Raw genomic sequence first — 24081 nt, forward strand, 5'->3', positions numbered from 1 at the left:
GAAGTGGAGATGGGTTCCATGTGAACAGCACTTGATCAATAATATCTAATTTCAAGAAATAGAAATAGAAAAATAATTGAATTAAGCCAAAATATCTTGAATTAAGCAGAAAAATAAAATCTGCCAATGGAGCAAGTGAAAATTATCTTGGTAAGATTTCTTGAAATAAGGTTTTCAAGATCTATTGTCTAAAAATAAGTTCTTCTATCTTACTGAACAGTTACTCTTTAGGTGATTATGTCTTATTTTAAGTGTGATGAGATATTTTGACTAGAAATGAGAAAAATACACTTGGTAAGATATTTGCAGTGTGGTGGTGTTGTTTTTACCTTCTTTTAAAATCTACAGTTGAAGTGTACAAAAGACAGTTGAAACAAAAGCTCCCAAGTCTGTTTTTCCAATATTCATTTTGTAGCATTTTTACCGTCATTAACACCAACTGTTTTTACATAATAAAAGCTCCCTGTAGTTTCTTAAATTTATTGGCGAGAGTGATTTTAAGCAACTCAAACCAGAGGCATTTTGACAGTGGAGAAGATGACTCCATGTACCGTTATACACCCGCATAAATATATTGAACTACCACTGCTTATAAAACAGACACTGTGTAAACAAACACTATATGGAAAATAAAATGCAAGTTACAATAAATATGTCGAAAAAGAGATACAATCCATACATGGGAAAAACCACCATCTTTTGAATAACTCTCCATTAATTCCTAGGGAAGATGAGCCAAAGTCTATTCACTTGTGGATATTCACTCAGTCAATTCAGCAACCAAGTTTTAGAAAGATCAATACATTCATTTTTGAGTTACCGTACACACATTTGTGGCGAAAACCAATACTCTGCTCGCCACTGAACAGGGTGATTCATCACTGGTACTGCACTTTGGGGCACTTCAATTTTTCAGACATTTTAATTAGAAGTACAGCTGAAAAGATGAAGTGGGATAAATGGGATAAGACTGAAACTGTATTCAAAGCCCCTGGAAATCTGACATGGTCTGATACTGTCACCATTTTGTGTGTTTTTTGTTTTTTTGGGAGGGGGGGACAAATTGTCTGTATTTGGATAAGTGGGTGGAACATCTTCCAAGCTAATGCTAAGTTGAAAAAGATATTGGACGATTCTCATTACGCGTTCTTGTCTGTTCTTCTGTTCTCGCGTTCTAGTGAAACGTCATCAGTCGCAGCCCAAGTACTGTCCCGATTGCAAGTTTGCATAGACTACTGCCGCGTTTTCACTACGTGGAACCGGCTCGGCTCGACTCGGGTACCAGGTCCTATTCCTGGAGACCGATTCCATTACAGGATACTATCAACTTAACAGTGCCTGGACGTCATAGCGATGCGGCACATTACTCCCGTGTAACCTCCTCAGGGAGTTGCTGATAAACTCGCTCGTTGTGTGTTGTCTCGTCAAGCTCACGCTGAATTTTTTTGTCGGAACCTCCTCGACAAACCATGGTGTAGTTTTACGGGCTGTCATCATATAAAATATAGCTGAAGAGTATGCATGGTTAGCAATAGTTATGGAAAAATAATGCTCTACTAATTCATCTTCAATAAAGAAGGATAAGTTCAAGCGATCAGTGTCAAAGAAATCACTTTATTTAGAGCTCCATAGAAAGAGATATCACTCAGACAAAAGACTGAGACGGTCTGAACCCAAAAACACAAATCACAATGAAGTCTTCTGTCTCCCATGAGAAAATTATGATGTGTTGAAAGTGTTTTGGTTAGTGTCAGGAACTTAGAGATAAGACCCCTGTGAGAAATATTGGTTTGGCCTTCTACTGTGGACACAACACAAAAGAGGTCAAAACTGCTCTATTATACACAATGACATGAATATATCTGAAATAGAGTTAGAAGCCTATATGATATATGAAATGTATGAAAATATATATGAATATAAATGGATATAAGTAATTTTGCCATTACACAATTTACATAATTCATAATTAATTATTCTGTATTCTTTGGCCAATGGGACCATGTAGTATGTGAAAGAGAGGATGAACAAACTACAGTGTCAATGAAGAATGAATTGTATTTGCAAGAACAAAACAGAAACAGAGAAATAATATATTATTTTCTGTTTGTTTCATTGTTGATATGTGTAGAAACAGGCATTGTGGGATAAAGAAAAGGCAAGGCAAGGCAAGGCAAGGCAACGCAAGTTTATTTGTATAGCACATTTCAGCAACAAGGCAATTCAAGGTGCTTCACACAGGACATTGAAATAAAAGAAACAAAAAGAAACACATTTAAAACATTATAAAAGAAACATATAAAAGGTGATTAAAAACAGCAAGTAAGAAAACAACACAAAATCAAAAAAATAAAATAAAATAAAATAGAATAAAATAAAATAAAAATAAACATAAAAACACGCACATATTAAAGTAAAAGTTGCAGTGCAGAGTTTCAAAGAGAATGTAAAATTTAAAAAGTCAAAAGCCTTTTAGTCAAAGGCAGCAGTGAACAGGTGAATCTTTAACCTGGACTTAAAAGAACTCAGACTCTCAGCAGACCTGATATTTTCTGGTAGTTTGTTCCAGATATATGGAGCATAGAAACTGAACGCTGATTCTCCATGTTTAGTTCTGACTTTGGGAACACAGAGAAAAGAAGGTTAGCTAATCTTATATAGCTATCCAGTAGCTAATGGGAGCTAATTTGGGTGGGATAACTAAGATTCTGTGTATACTGTTCTACACAAAGCATAAATTACACATTTAGAATGCTGGGTTATTGTATATTCAGCTTTCCAGAGGCTTCAGTTCACTAAAGGAAAACATCCGTGTATTGTGGCAGGGGAAAAAAAAAAAAAGAGGAAAAGCATCTGGACTTATGCAATATGTATTTAAAGTTCTTGTTCCGAAGCACAAAATGCTGAAGCGGGACTAGAAGTACCCTGAGCACCTGATTTACCACTGCAGCAGAGAAAAGTGCAGCTGATATTTAACGTCTGGGAAAAAGCAGGTCTGAAACTGCTGGTGACGCTGTCAGCACAGTGCCTTTAGTGAAACATAAACAAAAATAAGTACATTTACACAAACAGAACGGCTGTACTGTTGCATAGTTGGAGTCGGTTCACACATATATCCTTGTGTAGCTTTAGCTCTAAACAGTGGAAGCTGAAAACACTCTGCAGGAAATTCTGACACTACCCAGGACGACTACGGCCTTAACCCTTATGGGTCTGAGCCTATTTTGGCCGTTTTTGAGCAATTTTGATTTTGCCTTTATATACTCTATAAAGAAATGTTTATTATACCCATGTTTGGTATCTTTTTTTTTCATCAGCACAACTTCATCTATCTCATCTGTCTGTTATTTTTTCACTTTAACCTACTATATCAACACAAAAGGACAAAAAAAACACACAAAAAATATAAAATCAGATTTGAAAAATACATATAATTTGTTGCATAAATAACACTGGTCTGCAAGGAAAATGCTTCCAGAATAAAAGTAATGAAATTTTACCACATGAGAGTCACTGATAAAGAAAAATCAAGTAAAAAATGCTGGTTGGCTGAACTTTCCAAGATACAGCCTTGGGTCAAAATGTGAAATTCAAGAATTAACGAGAGAATGGGTTTGACTCAAAAGGAATATTTGTCTCAGAGCTACAAGATCTACTTCAAAACACTGTCTGCACATTAGAATACATTCACTTTACAGGTTCTATTTAGTGGAAGATTTATAAAACTATTATATAAATGTACATAAACCAATATATATGTGTAATAACACTTAATCATATACCTTGAAAACATCAGCAACTTTTGTCAATTTTGTCATTTATTTTCCAATTAATCTTATTAAAATACGTAACATTTAGCTCATTTAATCTCTGAAGCAAATCATTTAAAAAAAAAATTGCAGACCAGTGTAACACAAAGATGCTGAACGAACCTTTTCAAAGACTTTAAAAGTGAATATTGGTTTCACATGTTAGGTATATAAAATCAAAATTGCAATAAATTAAAACTATACTCAAATATTTCACATAAAAGCATATCTTTACATAGGTGCCCCCTACCCCCGCCCCACCCCTGGTCCTCTCTTTTTCTGCATGCGGTTCAGGTGGGGGTCATCCTCAGTATTACCTGTAATGCTAATGCAGTCTGTGGATTAGAATCAGCAGATTCGGCCATTTTTTCCATTTTGAAAAAGGACAAAAATGACAAAGATATGGTCAGAAATCTAACCCCCCACCCCTCCCACCTACCTCGTTTTCTTACTTTTACTCATGTTTGTTTGCACCGAGTTCAAAATGTCATATCTCTGGTTGTATTTGCTCTATCAACATCAAATAAAAAGTGGGAGAGTGTTTCAAGTACGCACTTTTGAATGCAATTGTCCCCAGTGGTCTACGTGACCGACTTCCAATACCATGACGTGTTGAAAATGTCATATGATTTAGTAATGGGGTGACCGTGGACCCCTAAGGGTTAAAAATACTCATTTCTTTTTATCCTCCTGAGACCCAAAAATGCATTTTTGTCCTCTGTAGTGGACAAGAGTTTCACAGCTTTAGTTTAACCCTTTCATGCATATTGGTCACTACAGTGGACAGTTATTCTACATCTGTTCTCTTATATTTTCATGGGTTTTGTTGTTTTAGTTCCATATCAGCCAACACAGTGGACGCTTATGCACCACCCCATAATATACACTGACATTCATACCATTACTATAATTTTGCTGTTCTTGAAAAACCTGATCTGCAGTGACATGTTTGAGTGTAAATCAATTGCTAATAAAAATTGGGAATATGACAAAATGCAAAAAAAAAAAAAAAAATCCATCAGATTAGCGGCATTAAAATGTTTTGACATTGTATATCACTTTCTGATATTCAAAAATTAAACACATGGTGTCCAGCGGAGTGGACAATTTTTGGAACTTCACAAAAAATTATGAAGGTAGATTTGTTTCTTATTTGCTTTAACCAAAAAAAAAAGAGAAAAAGAATCACCTCAATCAAGGAAAAAAAAGTGTTCAAATGCAATTTTTTGGATCGTAATTTTTTTTTCATTCAAACATTTTTTTTAATTGAATTTTTTTTGTTTAGTTAAAGCAATAAAGAAACAAATCTACCTTCATTAAAAAAAACAGGTTTATTAAAAAAAATCAATTGCATTGTTTTTTTCATACGTAAAGAGGCATAAAAACACTCAAGAAAAAAATCTCGACCTAGGTTCTCATAATTCATGCATGAAAGGGTTAAAATAAAAAAAAAATACATAATGTCCCCTGAAAAGGACATTATATTAAAAAGAAAAATAAAAAATGTATCTGAAAAAATTGTTGCATCATGCTGTTTCCAATTAAGGTAATTATTTAACCCTTTCATGCGCGAATTATGAGAACCTTTATCAAAATGTTTTCCTGAGTGTTTTTATTCCTCTTTAGGCATGAAAAAAAACAAGGCGATTGAAAATTTTCTTCTGAAAAATAAATACATTAAAGAATTAAAAAAACAAAACAAAAAAAACATTAAAAAAAAATAATAATGAAAAAAAAAAATTCTTATGAAGCTATTTTTCATGAAGTTGCAAAAATGTCCACTCAGCTGCACACCACACGTTTAATTTTTGATGCACAGAAACATGTATTTACTGATAAATTGTGTGAAAACTATGGGGAGGGCTTGTGATTCTGGGGGTTTATGCTCAGGAGAGATCTGCATAATGTTACCAATTCATGTCAGAAAAGATATGTAGTGTCTTAAAACTTTAATAAAGATATGTGTAAAACAAAAAAAAAAAAAAAAAAAAAAGAAATAAAAAAAACAACGAAAAGAACAACAAAATCCATGAATATACAAGAGAACAGCTGTAGAATAGCTGTCTACTGTGGTGACCAGTATGCATGAAAGGGTTAATTTTTGAAGCAAATAAACATGTATTTACTGATACACTATGTGAAAACCATGAAATAATTTCTTAAATGTTGTTAATCTGATTTTTTGTCACATTTTAACATACTCACTTTATGGAGATTATATGCAAAAAAAAAAAAAAAAAATTACAAAAAAAAAATAATAATAATATTAACCCTTTCATGCATACTGGTCACTACAGTGGACAGCTGTTCTACAGCTGTCATCTTCTATATTCATGGATTTTGTTGTTTTCGTTGTTTTGTTTGTTTGTTTGTTTTTCACACATATCTTTATTAAAGTGTTAAGACACTACATATCTTTTCTGACATGAATTGGTAACATTATGTAGATCTCTCCTGAGCATAAACCCCCAGAATCACAAGCCTTCCCCATAGTTTTCGCACAGTTTATCAGTAAATACATGTTTCTGTGCGTCAAAAATTAAACAGGTGGTGTCCAGCTGAATGAACATTTTTGCAACTTCATGAAAAATAGATTCATAAGAATTTTTTTTTCTTTCTTTTTTTTTTAATGTATTTTTTTTAATTATTTTTATTTTATTTTTTTAAATTTATTTTTCAGAAGAAAAATTTCAATCGCTTTGTTTTTTTCATGCCTAAAGAAGAATAAAAACACTCAGGAAAAAATTTTGATTAAGGTTCTCATAATTCGTGCATGAAAGGGTTAATGACAGTCTAACAACAATAACAGCCGCCTGATTTCCACTCAAACATGTTACTGCAGGTCAGGTTTATCAAGAACAGCAAACTTACTGTAATGGGATGAATTGGAGTGTATGAGATGATGCATAAGCTTCCACTGTGTTGGCGGATATGGAACTAAAACAACTAAATCCTTGAAAATACGATAAGAGAACAGCTGTACGATAGCTGTCCACTGTAGTGACCACTATGCATGAAAGGGTTAATGTAAAATGGTGAAAATGTTTACGTACTGGGTGTCAGGAGAATATGGTGGATTTCCAGAGCCTGTTTTTAAAGGTCTTCAGAAGCAGATTGCCAAGGAAAGGGAGAGAAAAGTGTCAAATCAAACGCACAACATTCCCCCTGATCTGGTTTGGTATTCTGAGTCTGACTCTGTTGTACTCTTCCTCTGTGTTCAGTGACGGCTTCCCCGGTGGTCAGGCTGTGAGTGACCGTTTTACTCTCAGCTGGGACTCTGTGCTGGTCAGCTCCGACAATGTCATCGTGGCTCGTCTGGACGGTCGGGGCAGCGGCTTCCAAGGCCAGAGGATCCTCCATGAGGTTCATCAGAGACTGGGGACGGTTGATGTTCAGGACCAGATCGCTGCAGTCGAGTAAGCTGCCGCAATTTTCCACCACATCAAACCTGTGAAATCCTTCCTTAACCCATAAAGACCCAGTGTGACTTCAGTGGCAGTTCCCAAATTAATTTTTCTCTCTATTTAACCTTTCCTAAAGTATTTTATCACCATTTATTATCATATTATCCTTGGTATTTTGCATTTTTTCAGTGAAAATCAAGCATTTTTCTGTATTTAATTTACTCATCATGTAGATGTTCATAAAAACTCAGAATAAATTTAAGAGTTATTAAAGTGACTTTTTCAGCAAAGATATTATTAACTGAACATAAACCCAGTGTCTCCATCCACTGTCATTGATCCAACTCCATGGGTTTTACTGGTGGATCAATGTTATAGAACACAGGTGTCAAACATGCGGCCCGGGGACCAAATCCGGCCCACTAAAGGGACCAATCTGGCCCCTGGGATGAATTTGTGAAATGCAAAAATTACACTGAAGATATTAACAATCAAGGATGTAAAATCATTTTAGGTCAATTCAGTCTAAAGTGGATCAGACCAGTAAAAGACTATCATGATAACCTATACAGGATGGGGAAGCAAAATTTACAATATTTTGAGGCAGGGATTGAAAGACAGTGTATGACCAATTAGTTTATTGAAAGTCATGAGAATTTATTTGCCACAAGAAAATGTACATAATAGAAAATGTTTTTATTCTATGTGTCCTCCTTCTTTCTCAATAACTGCCTTCACACGCTTCCTGAAACTTGCGCAAGTGTTCCTCAAATATTCGGGTGACAACTTCTCCCATTCTTCTTTAATAGTATCTTCCAGACTTTCTGGTAATAGTTTTGCTCATAGTCATTCTCTTCTTTCCATTATAAACAGTCTTTATGGACACTCCAACTATTTTTGAAATCTCCTTTGGTGTGACGAGCGCATTCAGCAAATCACACACTCTTTGACGTTTGCTTTCCTGATTACTCATATGGGCAAAAGTTTCTGAAAAAGTATGGATAATAGTGTTAGGTATGATTATGACATCAATATATGTTTGGTTTCAAAACAACTGACGTAGTGCCTGCTGAGAAAAAACAACTAAATGTTCATTGTAAATTTTGCTTCCCCACCCTGTAAATAATGAAAACTGTAAATGTGTCTCTTTGTTTTAGTGTAAAAAAAAAAAAGTAAAATTCCATAAAAATGTTCACATTTACAGACTACACTGTAACAAATTTTACCATTAAATAACAGTAAAATACTGGCAGCTAGAGTTGCCAGCATGCTCCTGTTATTCTACAGTATCTCTACTGTAATCTGCAACTACAGTTTCTTACTGTAAAAAGTATTACGGTACTGGGCTGTACATAATGTACCTTTTACAGTAAAATACTGTTAGCCACAATTGCTGCATTTTAATTAAATAATTGTTAACTACCGTATTCCAAGAAACAACATATTACTGTAAAACATATTTAATGTAATATTTACAGTATAACACAGCAAAAAGCTAGGATTTTAACATTTCAAGTTACATTTTAAAATATAAAATCATGAACATTGTTCGAAAAAGCTCAAACAAGAGATGACATTATTATATATAACCAGGTAAATTGACACGCTGTTTAGTTTAACGGCGTCCACTTCGCAGCTAGCAAGTATGCTTCAACTTAAATTAGCTGCATGTTTGCTACATACGGTTAGCACCCCGAAATATGAAGCAGTATTATCCAACGCAAGTTGCATCAGATTTGAACGCAGTTTATGGAGGCAATTTAATGTTTAATGAACCCAAAATGCCACAGTTACGTTGATAAAATCACAATTACCTTGATAAATGAACAACTGGAGCAGATGGAGTTATGACAGTGTTGGTAGAAGCATCAGGTGACCTCCGTTCCCGTTCTGTATGGGGTTAAGTCCAGGTGAAAACAGCCATCCTCAGTTGTTTTCTCTTTTTATTTTATCATTCTGCTTCAAAAAAGAACCACTTACCTTTGATGCAGCAAGTCTATAGTTAACATTCGTTGAATTGAATCTTTTCTAAATGAGCTGGTGGGATATGATGCCAGATGATTTTGTTCAGACCAGTTCTGGGCGGACAGCAGTGGAGGAACTGAAGAAAATACTGTAGAATACTGTACAATTTTGCAGTAGCTTACAGTTTTAAATTTGCACCTTAAAGACCTCATTATTTACAGCATTATATTGTATTTACAAATAACAGCATGATGCTGTACAAAATTTACTGTTTTTTTACAGTAATTTGTTACAGTGTAGTCTTTAAAAAAAATGTGAATATCTAAAATGTCTTAAGAGAAGTATGTGGAATTTTTTATAATATTCTCCCTGTTATTTAATGTTTTGTGTATTTGCAGATCCACTGTGATCTCTAAGTTGTGATTCACATGTATAAATGATAAACTAAGGCGTAATATTGTTAACACTGCACTTGTTTTACTAAAGAATTTTCAGGTCGTTCATATTTGTTCATGTTATGTTCAAGTACAATTCGTAGATGTAAACATTTTCATTATGGAATTTACTTTTTTCACTCAAAATTTCTTATCCTATTATTTATATTATTTTACTGCTCCGGCCCACTTCAGGCTGGATGTGGCCCCTGAACTAAAATGAGTTTGACACCCCTGTTGTAGAAGATGACAGTGTTTCCACGTTCACTATGGCTCCTCTAAACGTCCAAATGGCTCATATCAGATGACCATGAAAAGACAAGAAAATGCATTTTACACCAATTATTTACATGTATTGATAGTATTAGTGAGTCAGAAGTTATTAAGCATTTTATATTAGTCGATGATTTTGGTTGCCAGTAACTGTTTGGGTCTTTGTGGGTTAAAAACAAAGCTCTTACCCTTTTACATAAATGTTTTCAGCAGCGTATGACCTTCATATTAACATGAATGTGTTCTACTTCATATACAGGTACCAGTAAATATAATGTACATTTTCTGCACTGTGCTAACTTGGACAGAAGCAAAACTTTTAAACCTTCTTAGTTTGTCTTCAAATTGAACATCTTGCCCTCCTCATAGATTCTAAAGGTAGATATTTCTTAATATTAACAAACTTAATATTTTACGTATTTCAAGCAATAGAATCTACAAGGTGAAAACATGTTTGGTGATGTATTTTGGATGTATTATTGGTAATAATGTAAGAAAAAATGATAGATATTTGTTTAAAATACTATTAGCAGTAGGGCTGTGTATTGGCAAGAATCTGGCGACACGATACAAATCACAATACTGGGATCATGATACGATATATCACGATATATCATGATATTGTTAAAAAGGGAAATTTTTGTTTGTTTCTTTTTTTTAAATGATTATTTCCTGGAAGAACTGATTTACACCAGAAACCTGCACAAATACTAAACACATTTTTATTTGATCACAACAGGATCTAATGCTATATCACAAAATGTTCCTGTGTTAAAACTTAAATTATGTTTTACAGACATTACAGATTAAGATCCTGTTCAAATGTTCATATTCTATTAGTTCATAACTAACATCAGAACATTATTTTTCTGCAATCCCGACAAAGGATTATTTAATAAAAGAGGGTTAAATAATAATAAATAAGATATAAACAATAAAGAAAAATAAAAAAACAAATATGAACCGTCACAATATCTGCATTTGAATAAATACCTAAAAATATCGATACAGTACTTTTTAATATTGATACAGTATTGTGAAATGAAATATCACGATATATTGCAGAACTGATATTTTCTAACACCCCTAATTAGCAGCCTGTAAAAAGGCTATTACCAAAAAAATGGTGCAGATTAGAACCACCTACAACTAACGACTGGATACAAACTGTGATCGGAATATTTGAGATGGAGATTCTGACCCATAGACTGAGGACTGAAGAAGAACAGTGTCATGATAAATGGAAGAAATGGACAATTCTCATTTCAACGTTACACTACTAAAAACAATTGTTAGTCACAAGGTTTATTGTAGTCAGTGTATCCCATATGTCCCCTATATTTGTTTTGTTTGGTAATGTACATGAAATAAACAATAAAAATAAAAAAAAATAAAAAAAAAATAATCTACAAGGTGAGCAAGAATGTTATTTTAGGTTTTAAAAGTCGAACCTGATAATTTTGGTTTATTTTCCAACATGATATTCAAATGAGTTCAGGTCAAAGGTCATGTTTGGTCATTATATGGAACTGGATATGTATTAAAGGCACTATTTAAGTATCATATCATAATCTCTTTATTCAGTCAAAAACTATTAAAAATCCATGATCTTGTAAAATATTATACAGCAGTAATCTTATTTAAAGCGTTCAACAAATTACTACCAAATAAGATAAAAAAAAAAAAAAAACAAAAAAAAACTTCACAATTCGGGAGAGTACTCATAATTTGAGAGGCTTTGGAGATTTCGCATTACCCAAATTTCGAACCACTCGTGAACGTTTTTGTGTGTCTGTATGTGGAGTGAAACTTTGGAACAGTCTGGACATCCATCACAAGCAATGCCAAAATATCCACCGATTTAAACTGGTATACAAAACTATGGTCTGGTCCCAGTATAAAGATGGAGGGTCTTAATACTGATGTTACATCAGTATTCTGTCTTATATGTTCATGTGTGCTTGTTGTTCGTCATCTAGTTGGTCTGTGTTGTCCATTACCGTCTGCTATTGTTCTTACCATCACTGGTATGTGCTGCCCTTTACCCTTAGTGCTATTGTAGTTTTTTTGTTTTTTTTCTTACCATTGTTGGTATGTAATTATTGCTGTTCTTTACCACTTGTAGTTTTTTGAATTATGAATTATTTTATGAATTATTATCATGTAAACTGACTGTTAACTGTTACCCGTGGTAACACCACCAGGAATGTACTTTGTTTCTATATATATATTTTTTCTTTTTTTTTTGCACACATTTAGGTTCTATAATGTAAATGCTGTCAAATCAGTTCATTCTAATTTGGTTTAGGCCTATTTTGTTCATTGTTCTGGCTTGAATTCAAAGGACAGGAGTGAGTATTTAAAATGTTATTTATGTTTATGTTTATGCATTTGGCATTCGCTTTTTTCCAAAGCGACTTACAGGGGAAAACCAATTAAATCATTCAATCAATCAAATTTTATTTATATAGCGCCAGATCACAACAAAAAAGTTCTCTCATGACACTTTATATGTAGAGTTGGTCAAAAACCAGACTCTAAGCCAATTTACAGAAACCCAACAGAATCCTTATTATGATAAGTTATTTGATGATGAGAATGGGGGTGGGATTAAATAATTTTTTCTTCTTCCCAATCCTTTTCGAGTATAGATGAATGATTTTTTTTGGAATTTTAAATTTGCATATATTCTGCAAATGCTCAAAATAAGCAAACGAAATATGCATGAATGATGTAGAAGTTCTTCAGATTGCATACGAGCTTTGATGTGATTTTTGTGAAATGTAGCTGGTGCAAGTTGATGGCAGATGGGGGTGAGTTCAGCTGCTGCTGCTGTAGCATCTGGAGGTTTAGATAGTTGGAGAAGATCAATATATGGCATCATAACATGGATCCTTCTTGGATTCAAAAATTCAACTATTTCTGAGTAAGTCTATGAAAGTGGGTCAGGTATGGACAAAAAGGAGACAAAGCCTTACATTAAGTAGAAGTGAATGGTTCAATTCAACTATATTTTCATCTTGTCTATGAACACTTCATAGATAACTATAACTGTACTCATCCCATGTGTTTAACACTGCAGCTCTAAAACTACATGCTTTTTATTCCAGATACATGATGAAATTTCCATATATTGATCGGACGCGGATAGCAGTGTTTGGAAAGGTGAGTGTGTGGTCTTGGCTGTAATTAGGTGTCGATAAATTCAGTATCCAGGTTGATTTACTAACACACATACATGTTACATGGTACTGCTGGTGCTAGTGTATGCATTAATGATTGTGTTTACATGTGTACAAGTATCCCTGTTTTTTATCATATTCAATATATGGTGTTTACATGGAATGCAAATGTGTTTATGTATATTCTCGTATATACAGTATCCCAGTAGCTGACTATTTTGTACTGTTTGTTCAGGTGCCGGTGATGTTTACAGCATAATGCAGTCATTTAATCATTTCAGTGACATTCCTTTAATTATGAGCATCAGCTTGAATTAATTTGCAGAAACTCAATGAAAATTCAATGAAAGCCTGTCCCAGAAACCTGCTGATCATTTTAATCATGTCCAATTCAGCTTTATTTGTAAAGTACTTTAAAACAACCACTGTGGACCAAAGTACTGTACAGAAAAATAAATAAAAACCAAAATAACAGAGTAAAATACAGGAATAGATTAAAAGACATAGAACAACTGTAAAAAATAAATAATAATAATAAAATAAACAAATAAATAAAAATACAGAAGAATAGATAATACCTAAATAAAATAAAAAACAAAACCAATCACTGACCAAAGCTGCTCATTTCGGACCATTAACTAACCATGAATTTAAGATCAGTACAAGGGCATACAGTATGTGGTCTAAAATAAACATAAGTAAATAGCTGTGAGATTCATTTACAGCAGAAGCATACGTGTAGGAAGTAATGTCTGCTGACGATTACATTTACCTGTGGAATAATATACTGTAAGTTTGGTACACGATCAAGTTTGTGCATCTGCATAATAGTGCACGTTGGAATGGGTGGAAGATAAACTCCAGTGCACATGTTCATCATAATAAAGAAACATGTCAGTCAGTGCAAAAGCGAGGCTCACTGATATATCTGTAAAGTTTCAGTAAAACAAAGGAGTTTCGTTGCACAGCAGAATGGTAGGGTCCAGGGTCAGAGCCCCAGTGGGGGTTCAAAGTTACAAAACAAAACAACATGAATATTATAAATGCTTCGAATCACATAAAACTGTATTTTTTATTTGCATACACTAATAAAATGAGTACAATTGAACCTCACTAATATGACCAGTTCATGAACCACAGCAAATAGTTGACTTTAATAAGTTTGTCCTCAGTTATGGCATTGAATTCCATTAAAGTCCAAATAATATAAAATTAGAAACAACAGGATACAGTAGAGGTATAGGCCTATGTTTAACAACTGTGTGTGATTCAGTCAATTGCTGGCTGTGTTCCACGGCAACTCAAACATATTTAATATTCAGTCCATGCAGTTCTATAGTTCCACTGTATAATATACATTTCATACCTTCTGTGGCTGTTTTTCATACAGACCCAAATGCTGCTTGAATAGACAATTTCATGATTATACTTTAGTCTAGTTTAGATTTAACTCCCTTTAACCCTTTGATGCATGAATTATGAGAACCTTAGTCAAGATTTTTGTCCTGAGGGTTTTTATCCCTCTTTAGGCCTGAAAAAAAAACAAAAAAACAATGTGATTGAATTTTTTTTTTAATGAACCTATTTTTTATGGAGTTACAAAAATGTCCACTCAGCTGGACGCCTTGCATTTAATTTTTGAAGCAAAGAAACTAATTAAAACACAATATCAGAAAGTGATATACCGTGTGAAAACTATGAAATTAAAACATTTTTAATGCAGCTAATGTGATGTTTTCTCACATTTTAATATACTCTAATACTAGTTATTACTCACTTCATGGAGATAATATGCAAAAAATAAATAAATAAATAAATAAAAAAAATCTTTTAATTACAGTCTAATAACAACTAACAATTGATTTACACTCAAACATGTTACTGCAGATCAGGTTTATCAATAACAGCAAAGTTACAGAAATGGCATGAATTACAGTGTATGAGATGGTACATAAGTGTTCACTGTGTCGGCTGATATGGAACTAAAACAACAAAACCCATGAATATACAAGAGAACAGCTGGAGAATAACTGTCCACTGTAGTGACCAGTATGCATGAAAGGGTTAATTTACATTTAACTCCCTCCAATACAAAATATAGGAGAGGCTCGGCACGCATGATTAGCACCCAGAAGTACATGTGAACCAAGAGTAAGTAATGCTATAGTCTACGATGTGGGACCAGGGTTCGAATCCCTGCAAGAGCACTTATATTATTTTCAACATTTTACATGTTCAGACGGAAGGGGGGGGGGGTTAAGATATAATACCGCTGTTTTTTAGCCATGATCAAAGATATCCCTATGTTTTTTCATCCTTTATCTTTTTTTTTTTTTTTTGCCTCTTTATTTGGAATGAACTGGTAAATTCACCAGCAGATTGACGCTGGTAAAAAGAGACAAATGTCATTCCAGTTTTTGTTTTGAGTTCAGAAGATGCTCTTCACCAGCCCTTAAGGCAGTGGTATATAACCTTTGGGTTGGGACCCCACATAGAGTCGTCTGGAATTCAAATGGGGTCGCCTGAAATTTCTAGTAATTGATTATAAAAAAAAAAAAAAAAAAAAAAAAAAAAAAAAAAAAAAACTTTACTAATAAAAAAATATATGGTGAGTTGACAGAGACAATCCCAAAACTTAAAAGATATGAGAAACTGAAGCTGAAACTGAAGCACTGTGGTACTGTTTATCTGTCAAATGTTCATTGTGGTCGGTTTCAGATGCTGCAGCTCTTTCATAATCCATAGTTTGAGTTCTTGTTTGTTCAGTATTAATTATCAGCCTTGTAAATCCAAGCTGGACTGACTGTACATATTCTGACCAAGGAAAATAAAAGTTTCCCTTTGTGCAGTAATCTACACCTGGCTTTTCTGCCTCCGTCCATAATAATATACATTATATAGACTAAATGTCATCTAAAATTAATGTTTATTTGTAACATAGTACAGAAAACTATTACGTGATCAAAAACTAAATTAATTTTAGCTAAAAAATTTCTGGGGTCGCCAGAAATTTGTGATGTTAAAAGGGGGTTACGAGCCAAAAAAGGTTGGGAACCACTGCCTAAAGGCAAATGAGTCCCAAAAGTGAAAAGCCTCAGATCGTGGAACAAAGTTTGTTCGTCCTTGTAGTGACCATTCTCCTTCTCATCCTTTATCTTTCATCTGGTTTTCCACTCTATAAAGCTTTCCTCAGACTTTCCAATAGTTGCCATTGTCTTGCCGAGGCCAAACTAACTTTGACGTTTCTGTTTTGAGGATACAATGTGTACAAATACAAAAATGAAGCAAGGATACTTGAGTCCATGTAAACATTCAAAGTTGAGTTTTTCAGTGAAAAAGTGTCATCATTTAATGGTCAAATTTATGACACTGAATTTTTTTGTTACCTGTAAGACTAATGAAAGGCATATTTTAAAGTGTCAGGTGTGTCATGTGTTCCATTAATACAAGTGGTCTGTTAATACAATAACCACATGACAGATTTAGTAATTAACCTGTTGTGTAATTGCCTGTTTGCTCCTCAGGGTTACGGAGCGTACATAACGTTAATGATGCTGAAGTCTACGGACAGCCTCTTCAAATGTGCGTGTGCAATGTCACCCGTGACGGACTGGAAACTCTACGGTGAGAACAAAATCCCCCAACAAATCCTACTTTGTGCTGAATTTACATTTAGATCATTTATTACATCCATCTGTTTGTGTCTGCTTTCTACGATGTCAAAACAAAACTAGAGTGATGCATTTGACGACTACAGATGCTGTTTTTGTGTGTTTAGTCTTTGTGTAGGTGGTAAAGACATTACCTTTACTGCAGAATGTGAGATGAGTCTTTTACAGGGTGTATCAAAAAAAAAAAAAAACTATGCATTTTGAAACATTACCCCCAGCTCCGCATTTGATAATTTTTGGAATTTTCTTTTATGGACGTCAGTAGGTAGGGGATTGGTGGATATTTGTCCAAATTTACAGACCCAGGTTTTCATGCATGAGTGAGCAGCCGGGGCAAATTGTGCAATCCAAGTTAAAACTCGTTTATGCAAAGTAGCGGTGGGATTAATTCCAATCAAAGGTCATGGGAGGGGACAATGGGCATCCATCTTGTTTTCCATAAAATTGCCAGGTTACAGCATTAACACTAGGGATGGGTGTCACAAGGGGGGAAAAGAAAGGACTCAAATGCTCGGTACTGAAGGGAAAAAAAAAAAAAGTTTATTCAACAAAATCTGAAAACAGCACAACAAAACCTAACACAAAAACTAAATCAGAAAACAGAGTCCAAAAAAAAAACATACAAGACCTGGGTCAGAGTCCGTGGATGAATATGGGTAATTGTCCGGGCTATGAAAAGGAATGAGGAGAAATGGACCAGCGCTGCATGGCTGCAAACCTAATCCTTAAATAGGCCAATGGTAATTGGCTGCAGCCACGCAGCGCCAGCAGGTGAGTCTGATGATGATAATTATTATGACAAGGGAGGAGCTGAGGGTCACACAGGGACAGACCATGACCACAAGGGAGGAGCAAAGAGTCACACAGGCACAGATCCTGACAATGGGAATCGATAAGAATTTAACGATTCCGGACAGGGAGTACAGTGAAATTGAAACTAAAGACGCTTTACTAATTCCTCTATTGCTACATTTCCACTACGTGGAACCGGTTCAACTCGGCCCATCTCCTGTTGTTGTGCACCTCATTTCCGTTCCCTTATCTTCGGAAAGTTGTATTTGAGGGGTTACGATGTTTGTTGCCTGCACCAGAACTGGAACTGGGCCCGGATGACGTCCTACCACTAGATTCACAAGCGCCACTAAGTAGTGTATCAAATGAATCACATGCTGTGGACAAATGTTTGAGCATATTGGAGAGATTCCACCCTTTTGAAGAAATGGAAGCTTTGGAAGTGTTACAAGTGGACCTGGTGTCGTCTTTTTAGACCGTTTCTGCCTCAACGCCATGTTGGCTCCGTTCTGACCAAAACATATGTGTGACGTCATCACGCATGCGCAATGAAGGTGGAATCAATAAGCAGAATCATTAAGCAGGCAGGAAAACGATTCGAAGGAATTGAGCTACTGGGATCTGGTTCTCAAAAAGAACCGGTTCTCGATTCCCATCCCTAATTACCACTTTGGCCACCATGTCAATTTTATTTCTTTACCCATGGCAGCTGTTCCTGCCTTTCAAAGTTAATTCAAGGGTTAACCCTAACCCTAACCCCAACTTGGCCTGTCCTCAGTGACATTTTCAGGCCTAAACAAGTTGAATTAATTCTGAAAGGCAGGAACAGCTGCCATGGGTAAACAAATGAAACTGACATGGTGGCCAAAGTGTTAATGCTGTAACATGGCAATTTTGTGGAAAATAAGATGAATCTCCCTTGTCAATCAAATCAATCAATCAAATTTTATCTATATAGTGCCAAATCATAAGAAAAGTTATCTCATGACGCTTTACATATCGAGTTGGTCGAAACCAGACTCTAAGCCAATTTACAGAAACCCAACAGAATCCTTCAGGAGCAAAGACTTCTGACTGGTGACAGTGGAAGGAAAAAACTTCCCTTTAACAGCAGAAACCTCGAGCAGACCCAGACTCCTGGAGGACGGAAGTCTGCCTAATTGTCCCCTCCCTTGACCTTTGAGTGGATTTAAATCCCACCGCTACTTTGCACAAACCACTTTTAACTTGGATTGCACAATCTGCCCAGGCTTCTCACTCATGCATGAAAACCTGGGTCTGTAAATTTGGACAAATATCCACCAATCCCCTACCTACCGACGTCCATAAAAGAAAATTCCAAATATTATCAAATGCAGAACTGGGGGTAATTTTTCAAAATGTATAGTTTTTTTTTTGATACACCCTGCAATGTAAACCACGGTTCTCAAACTCATTTTCTTTCAGGGGCCACATTCCACCCGATTTGATCTCCAGTGGGCCTGACCAGTAAAATAATAACAGAAAAACCTATAAATAATGACGACTCCAAATTTTTGTCTTTGAGTGAAAAAAAAAAAAAAAAACATTAAATGACGAAAATACTTACTTTTATAAACTATCCAAACAAAAAAGATGTGAATAACCTGAAAAAAACTGAAGTTTCTTAAGAAAAATAAGTGCAATTTTAAAAATATTATACTTCAACTTATCATTTCTACATGTGCATTATGGATCGGATCTACAAAGACACTAAACACTGAGTAACAGGCAGAAAATTGTTAAAAATGTGCTTAATTTTCTTCAGACATTTCAGGTTGTTCATATTTGTTCAGGTTATTCACATTTTATTGCTACAGGATAGTTACCTCTGCCAAGGAGGTTATGTTTTTGTCAGCATTGGTTTGTCTGTTTGTCTGTGTGTGTGCAAGATAACTCAAAAAGTTATGGACAGATTTGGATGAAAATTTCAGGAAATGTTGATACTGGCACAAGGAACAAATGATTAAATTTTGGTGGTGATCGGGGGTGGGGGGGTGGGGGGGGTGGGGGGCACTGATCTGCCTTGGTGGAGGTCTGCGCTCTACGAGTGCTTTTCTAGAAAAGACAGCACACCTCTGCCAAGGCAGATCAGTAGCCCCCCACAACCCCGATCACCACCACAATTTAATCATTTGTTCCTTGTGCCAGTATCAACATTTCCTGAAAATGTCATCCAAATCCAGGGCACTGATATGCCTTGGCAGAGGTCTGCGCTCTCCAAGTGCTTCTAGTTTGTTGTAAACATTTTCATAATTTAATGTTATTTGTTGCCCTAAAACCAAGAAAAAATTGAAGTTGTTGTTATTTATAGACATAGTGTAATAATGTTTTTTTCACATTAAACCAAGGAGAAAATATAGTCATTCTTTTTTGTCGGTTATTGTGCTGTTATTATTTTATTGTAGATCATATTGGTCTGTACGTGGAACCTAAACTAAAATGAGTTCCACAGCCTTGACTGTGGAATTTTTGCACTTTGCAAATTCATCCCACGGGCCAGATTGGAACGTTTGGTGGGCTGCATTTGACCCCCGGGGCACATGTTTGAGACCCCTGGTGTAAACAAACCAGAATAAGTATCATATTTAGGAGCCTTTGAAGACAGTAAAAACCCACTGACATCTACAAAGTGCTGTTTCATTTTCACTGAAACCATTGTACTCGGGCTCAGGATGACAGGAATCCTGTGTTGTTTCAGTACTTAGCAGCTGAGGCACGGTCTGCCACATGCACTGCTCTCAATGTATCACTTCTCATTTGCACAGCATCAGCGTTCTCTGAGCGGTACCTTGGCATGCCATTACGGGATGACAGCAGATATCAGGTGCGTGTTTTCTACTTCCCCTCACTTGTTTGCTGTTGATCTTTGAAAGCGGCTTGCAGCAGCGTAACATCACCGACACACCTACAGTTAAGCTCCCACAGACGCCGAATGTCGTCGCTATCAAGGACAGAGGCAGCGACGCTTTACCTTTTTCTTGTGTTTTGTCATGCTCCATAGGATTTTGTCACTCATCTGTCTGTGTTTGGTAACTGTGAGCGACAGTGTGTCAGATCACATGCCAGAGTTTTTCTCCTCTTTTTTTTTTTTTAAGAGCTAGTGAAAAAGCATTTGCCCAGCTTTCTCAGGCCTCCCACACAGAGATGTTTAGCTATCTGTTTTGGGTTTTTTTTTCCTAGCAATTGGGAAGGAGCAGTGAGGGAGAACAAAACAGTTTTTTTTTATTTTTTTTTTATTTTTTATCAAGCACATTGTAAACAGCAAATCTGTCCTGAACAAGTATTTGCAGCTTACAGCACACTGGAGCTTTATATTACATCCTCAATATTTATGTACAAACAACAGTATTCCAAGGAGGGAGAGAAGAGTCTGAGCCTCTGTGTCCTCTTTGTTTGTCTATATGTGTTTGTGATAGTACATAACAGCAGAGTCTCTCATTAGAAACCTTATAGCGTTCACCGATTAGGGTGTTAGCATTAGAGTTGGTGGGGCCCGTACATAATTTTTATCCAATATTTTTTATTGAAGAAAAATAGAACACTTCCAATCACAGAGTTAGAATTTTTTCATTTCTTTCATTCATGGTTGTGCATTTCATCAGCAGACCTTCAACAAGAAAAGCACTCGGAGAGCGCAGACCTCCGCCAAGGCAGATCAGTGGGCCCCTGTGCCCCCCCCGATCACCACCAAAATTTAATTATTTCTTCCTTGTGCCAGTATCAACATTTCCTGAAAATTTCATGAAAATCTGTCCATAACTTTTTGAGTTATCTTGCTAACAAACAAAAAAACAAACAAACACATGCACACACTTAAAGCAAAGCGATCACAATACCTCCTGGCAGAGGTAATAATCATCAGGTGAACAAACATGTACACACCCATGCTCGAAAAGGAGCAGGATGAAGAAAATCTTATATTTCCTGCCCCCTTCTAAATAAGAATAGCCTTAATGGTTAGTGATACACAACTAGCTATAAAATCATACTGTATAAAGTCAGAAAAACCAAACAAAACACATCCAAAGATAATACAAAATGAATACAAAACCAAGTGCAAAAGTACATATCTAGGAAGTACAAAACAAACAAAACATAAGTAAATATACACCTGACGAAATGATGCAAAACAATTACAAGACCAGACCAAAATAAGTAAATAAATATGTCACAAGATGCATAAGAAATACAAAGCAAAATCTAAAAACTTGCACCTGTTCATATAAGCTCTTTGTTCTATCTTTATACACTTTTTTTCAGTTGGAATATATTTTTACAGTCCTTCAGCTCTTTATAAAGAGAATTCCAGAGTTTAACACCCACCACATCTGCTTTAAAGTTGTCCGTGCACACTGGTGCTTGAAATGACCTTTCCTTCAATGCTCTTCATTCTCTGAAGTGAATACAATTTTTTTTTTTTTTTTTTTTTTTTTAACTTTTGGCCTTAAACATAACAAGTAATGCCTGTAGCTTAACTAGCTCCTGCCATTTCAACAATCCAGAATTAATAAATGTTAGTGTGTTCCTGATAATCTGCTTTATGGATAATCCTGATAGCTCTCTATTTACCCTCCCTTTTTTTCCTCATGTATAAACATATACATTTCTGTGTGGAGTTTGCATGTTCTCCCCGTGTCTGCGTGGGTTCTCTCCGGGTACTCCGGCTTCCTCCCACAATCCAAACACATGCACTAATAGGTTAATTGGTTAATCTAAATTGCCCATAGGTGTGAATGTGAGAGTGATTGTTTGTCTCTATATGTTCAGCCCTGCGATGAACTGGCGAAATGTCCAGGGTGTACCCCGCCTTCGCCCCTATGTAGCTGGGATAGGCTCCAAGTGACCCCTGTGACCCTAGTGAGGATAAAGCGGGTTCAGATAATGAATGAATAAACATATATGTATATAGAAACACTATTACATTTATACGTATACATATACATATACACATGCATACAAAAACAACAAATTAAAGAGCACTCTTGTTAGAGTGTAGCAAAATTAATTAATTAATTAATTCAATATATAATAGAATAAACCAATTGCACCCCCCTCCCCCCACCCACCCACACACACACACACACACACACACACACTCCAAACCCTGACACACTCCAGCTCATCCTGACCGGTACAAAGTAATGGTTATTTATGTATTATAAAGTACAACAACAGGCACACATTCAGTACAGCAGTAAGATTGTAAAATAAGAAATAAAGAGTTGCCATTTGCGGAAAAATTTGTCAGTACATACTCTCAGTGTGAATTTCATTTTGGGTCAATATAAAATTGAGGGACTTTTGGGATATATCTTGCATACATCTTTATTAAAAGTAACAAAAAAATGTTTTTTATGTTAATTATGATCATGTCTTTAAAACTCCATAATTATTTAATTACGGAAACAATCACTTTATTAATAAATAATTAAAAAATGGCTAGATATACTAAAATGTAATCTAAATAACTGTCCGAATGTATTAACAACCACCGTCTAGTTAGCTAAACAATAATAAAATGAGCTTATTCAAAAATGGGTTTGATTGTGTTCTTCTTATTAAGTTGAAATAATCATGACATATATTTATTTTTTTGGCAGTATATCAAATTTTAAATGGAAAATAACAAATGGCCTCTGTGTCTGAGAAATCACTTTCAACTAAGTTACCCAGTACAAAAACACCTCTGAAGGAAGTGTGTTAATTCCAAATCACATGACCTGCTCCACATGATGTCATTTCCTCCTGAAGAAAACACTGGCAAGACTCCAACATATGTTCTTTCTCTTCTTTCTTAGTTATTTAGTATAAAGTAGTGTGTAGTGTGTGTTTATCGCACTCTTCTGTCAACAGTGTTACTACAATATCTTTAGAAATAACAATTTTAATTTTACTCTCTTGTATATATGATATTTAGAAGAATTTTTCTTCAAAACTGCCATGTGGTGTTCTGGTTATGTTGACTTTAGGCCTGAAAACAGCAAAAATCTAAACTACATCTGTCAACTCATAAAGTAACTCAATTATATATTGACCCAGAGGTTGTTTGCCTACATTTTTTTTATAAGCCGAACCCCAAAAACACCAACAATGTACAAAAAATCCATGAACCCCATAGGATTAAAGTTAGGCTTAGTCTTACATTTGTACCATTTCTGAAGTGATTTCCTCTGAAAATAGTCGTCTTCTGTTATAAGCCAATACTTTAACTCAATGAACTATAACTTAGTGTTAGAGCTGAGGTTAACTTTGCATCAAATATGAACTAATATCATTTAGACTGTGTTTTATGTACATACTAAACACATGAACTAGATGACGTTCACTTTTAGATGAAGTGCATTACTTCTATCCTGGGTGTTTCTGTGGGTTCTCCCCAGGTACTTCCTCCACCAAAACTTTTTCTCCACCAAAATTTAATCATTTGTTCCTTGTGCCAGTATCAACATTTCCTGAAAATTTCATCAAAATCTGTCCATATCTTTTTGAGTTATCTTGCCAACAGACAAACAAACAGACAAACCCCAATG

The 24081-nt window shown here is 35.2% G+C and overlaps 1 protein-coding gene across 2 annotated transcripts in view; it reads left to right on the plus strand.

Annotated features, from left to right (window-relative positions):
- The window catches only part of dpp10 (dipeptidyl peptidase like 10), a 618779-nt gene that overhangs the window by 581035 nt on the left and 13663 nt on the right, over nucleotides 1-24081 (plus strand). For both annotated transcript variants that reach the window (XM_030124182.1, XM_030124183.1), the window contains exons 20-23: nucleotides 7031-7225; nucleotides 12996-13050; nucleotides 16592-16691; nucleotides 20317-20375. In XM_030124182.1, the coding sequence (XP_029980042.1) occupies nucleotides 7031-7225; nucleotides 12996-13050; nucleotides 16592-16691; nucleotides 20317-20375 (409 nt within the window). The remainder of the gene's footprint in view (nucleotides 1-7030; nucleotides 7226-12995; nucleotides 13051-16591; nucleotides 16692-20316; nucleotides 20376-24081) is intronic.

This window comes from Sphaeramia orbicularis, chromosome 21 (genome assembly GCF_902148855.1).
Source record: "Sphaeramia orbicularis chromosome 21, fSphaOr1.1, whole genome shotgun sequence".
NCBI lineage: Eukaryota > Metazoa > Chordata > Actinopteri > Kurtiformes > Apogonidae > Sphaeramia > Sphaeramia orbicularis.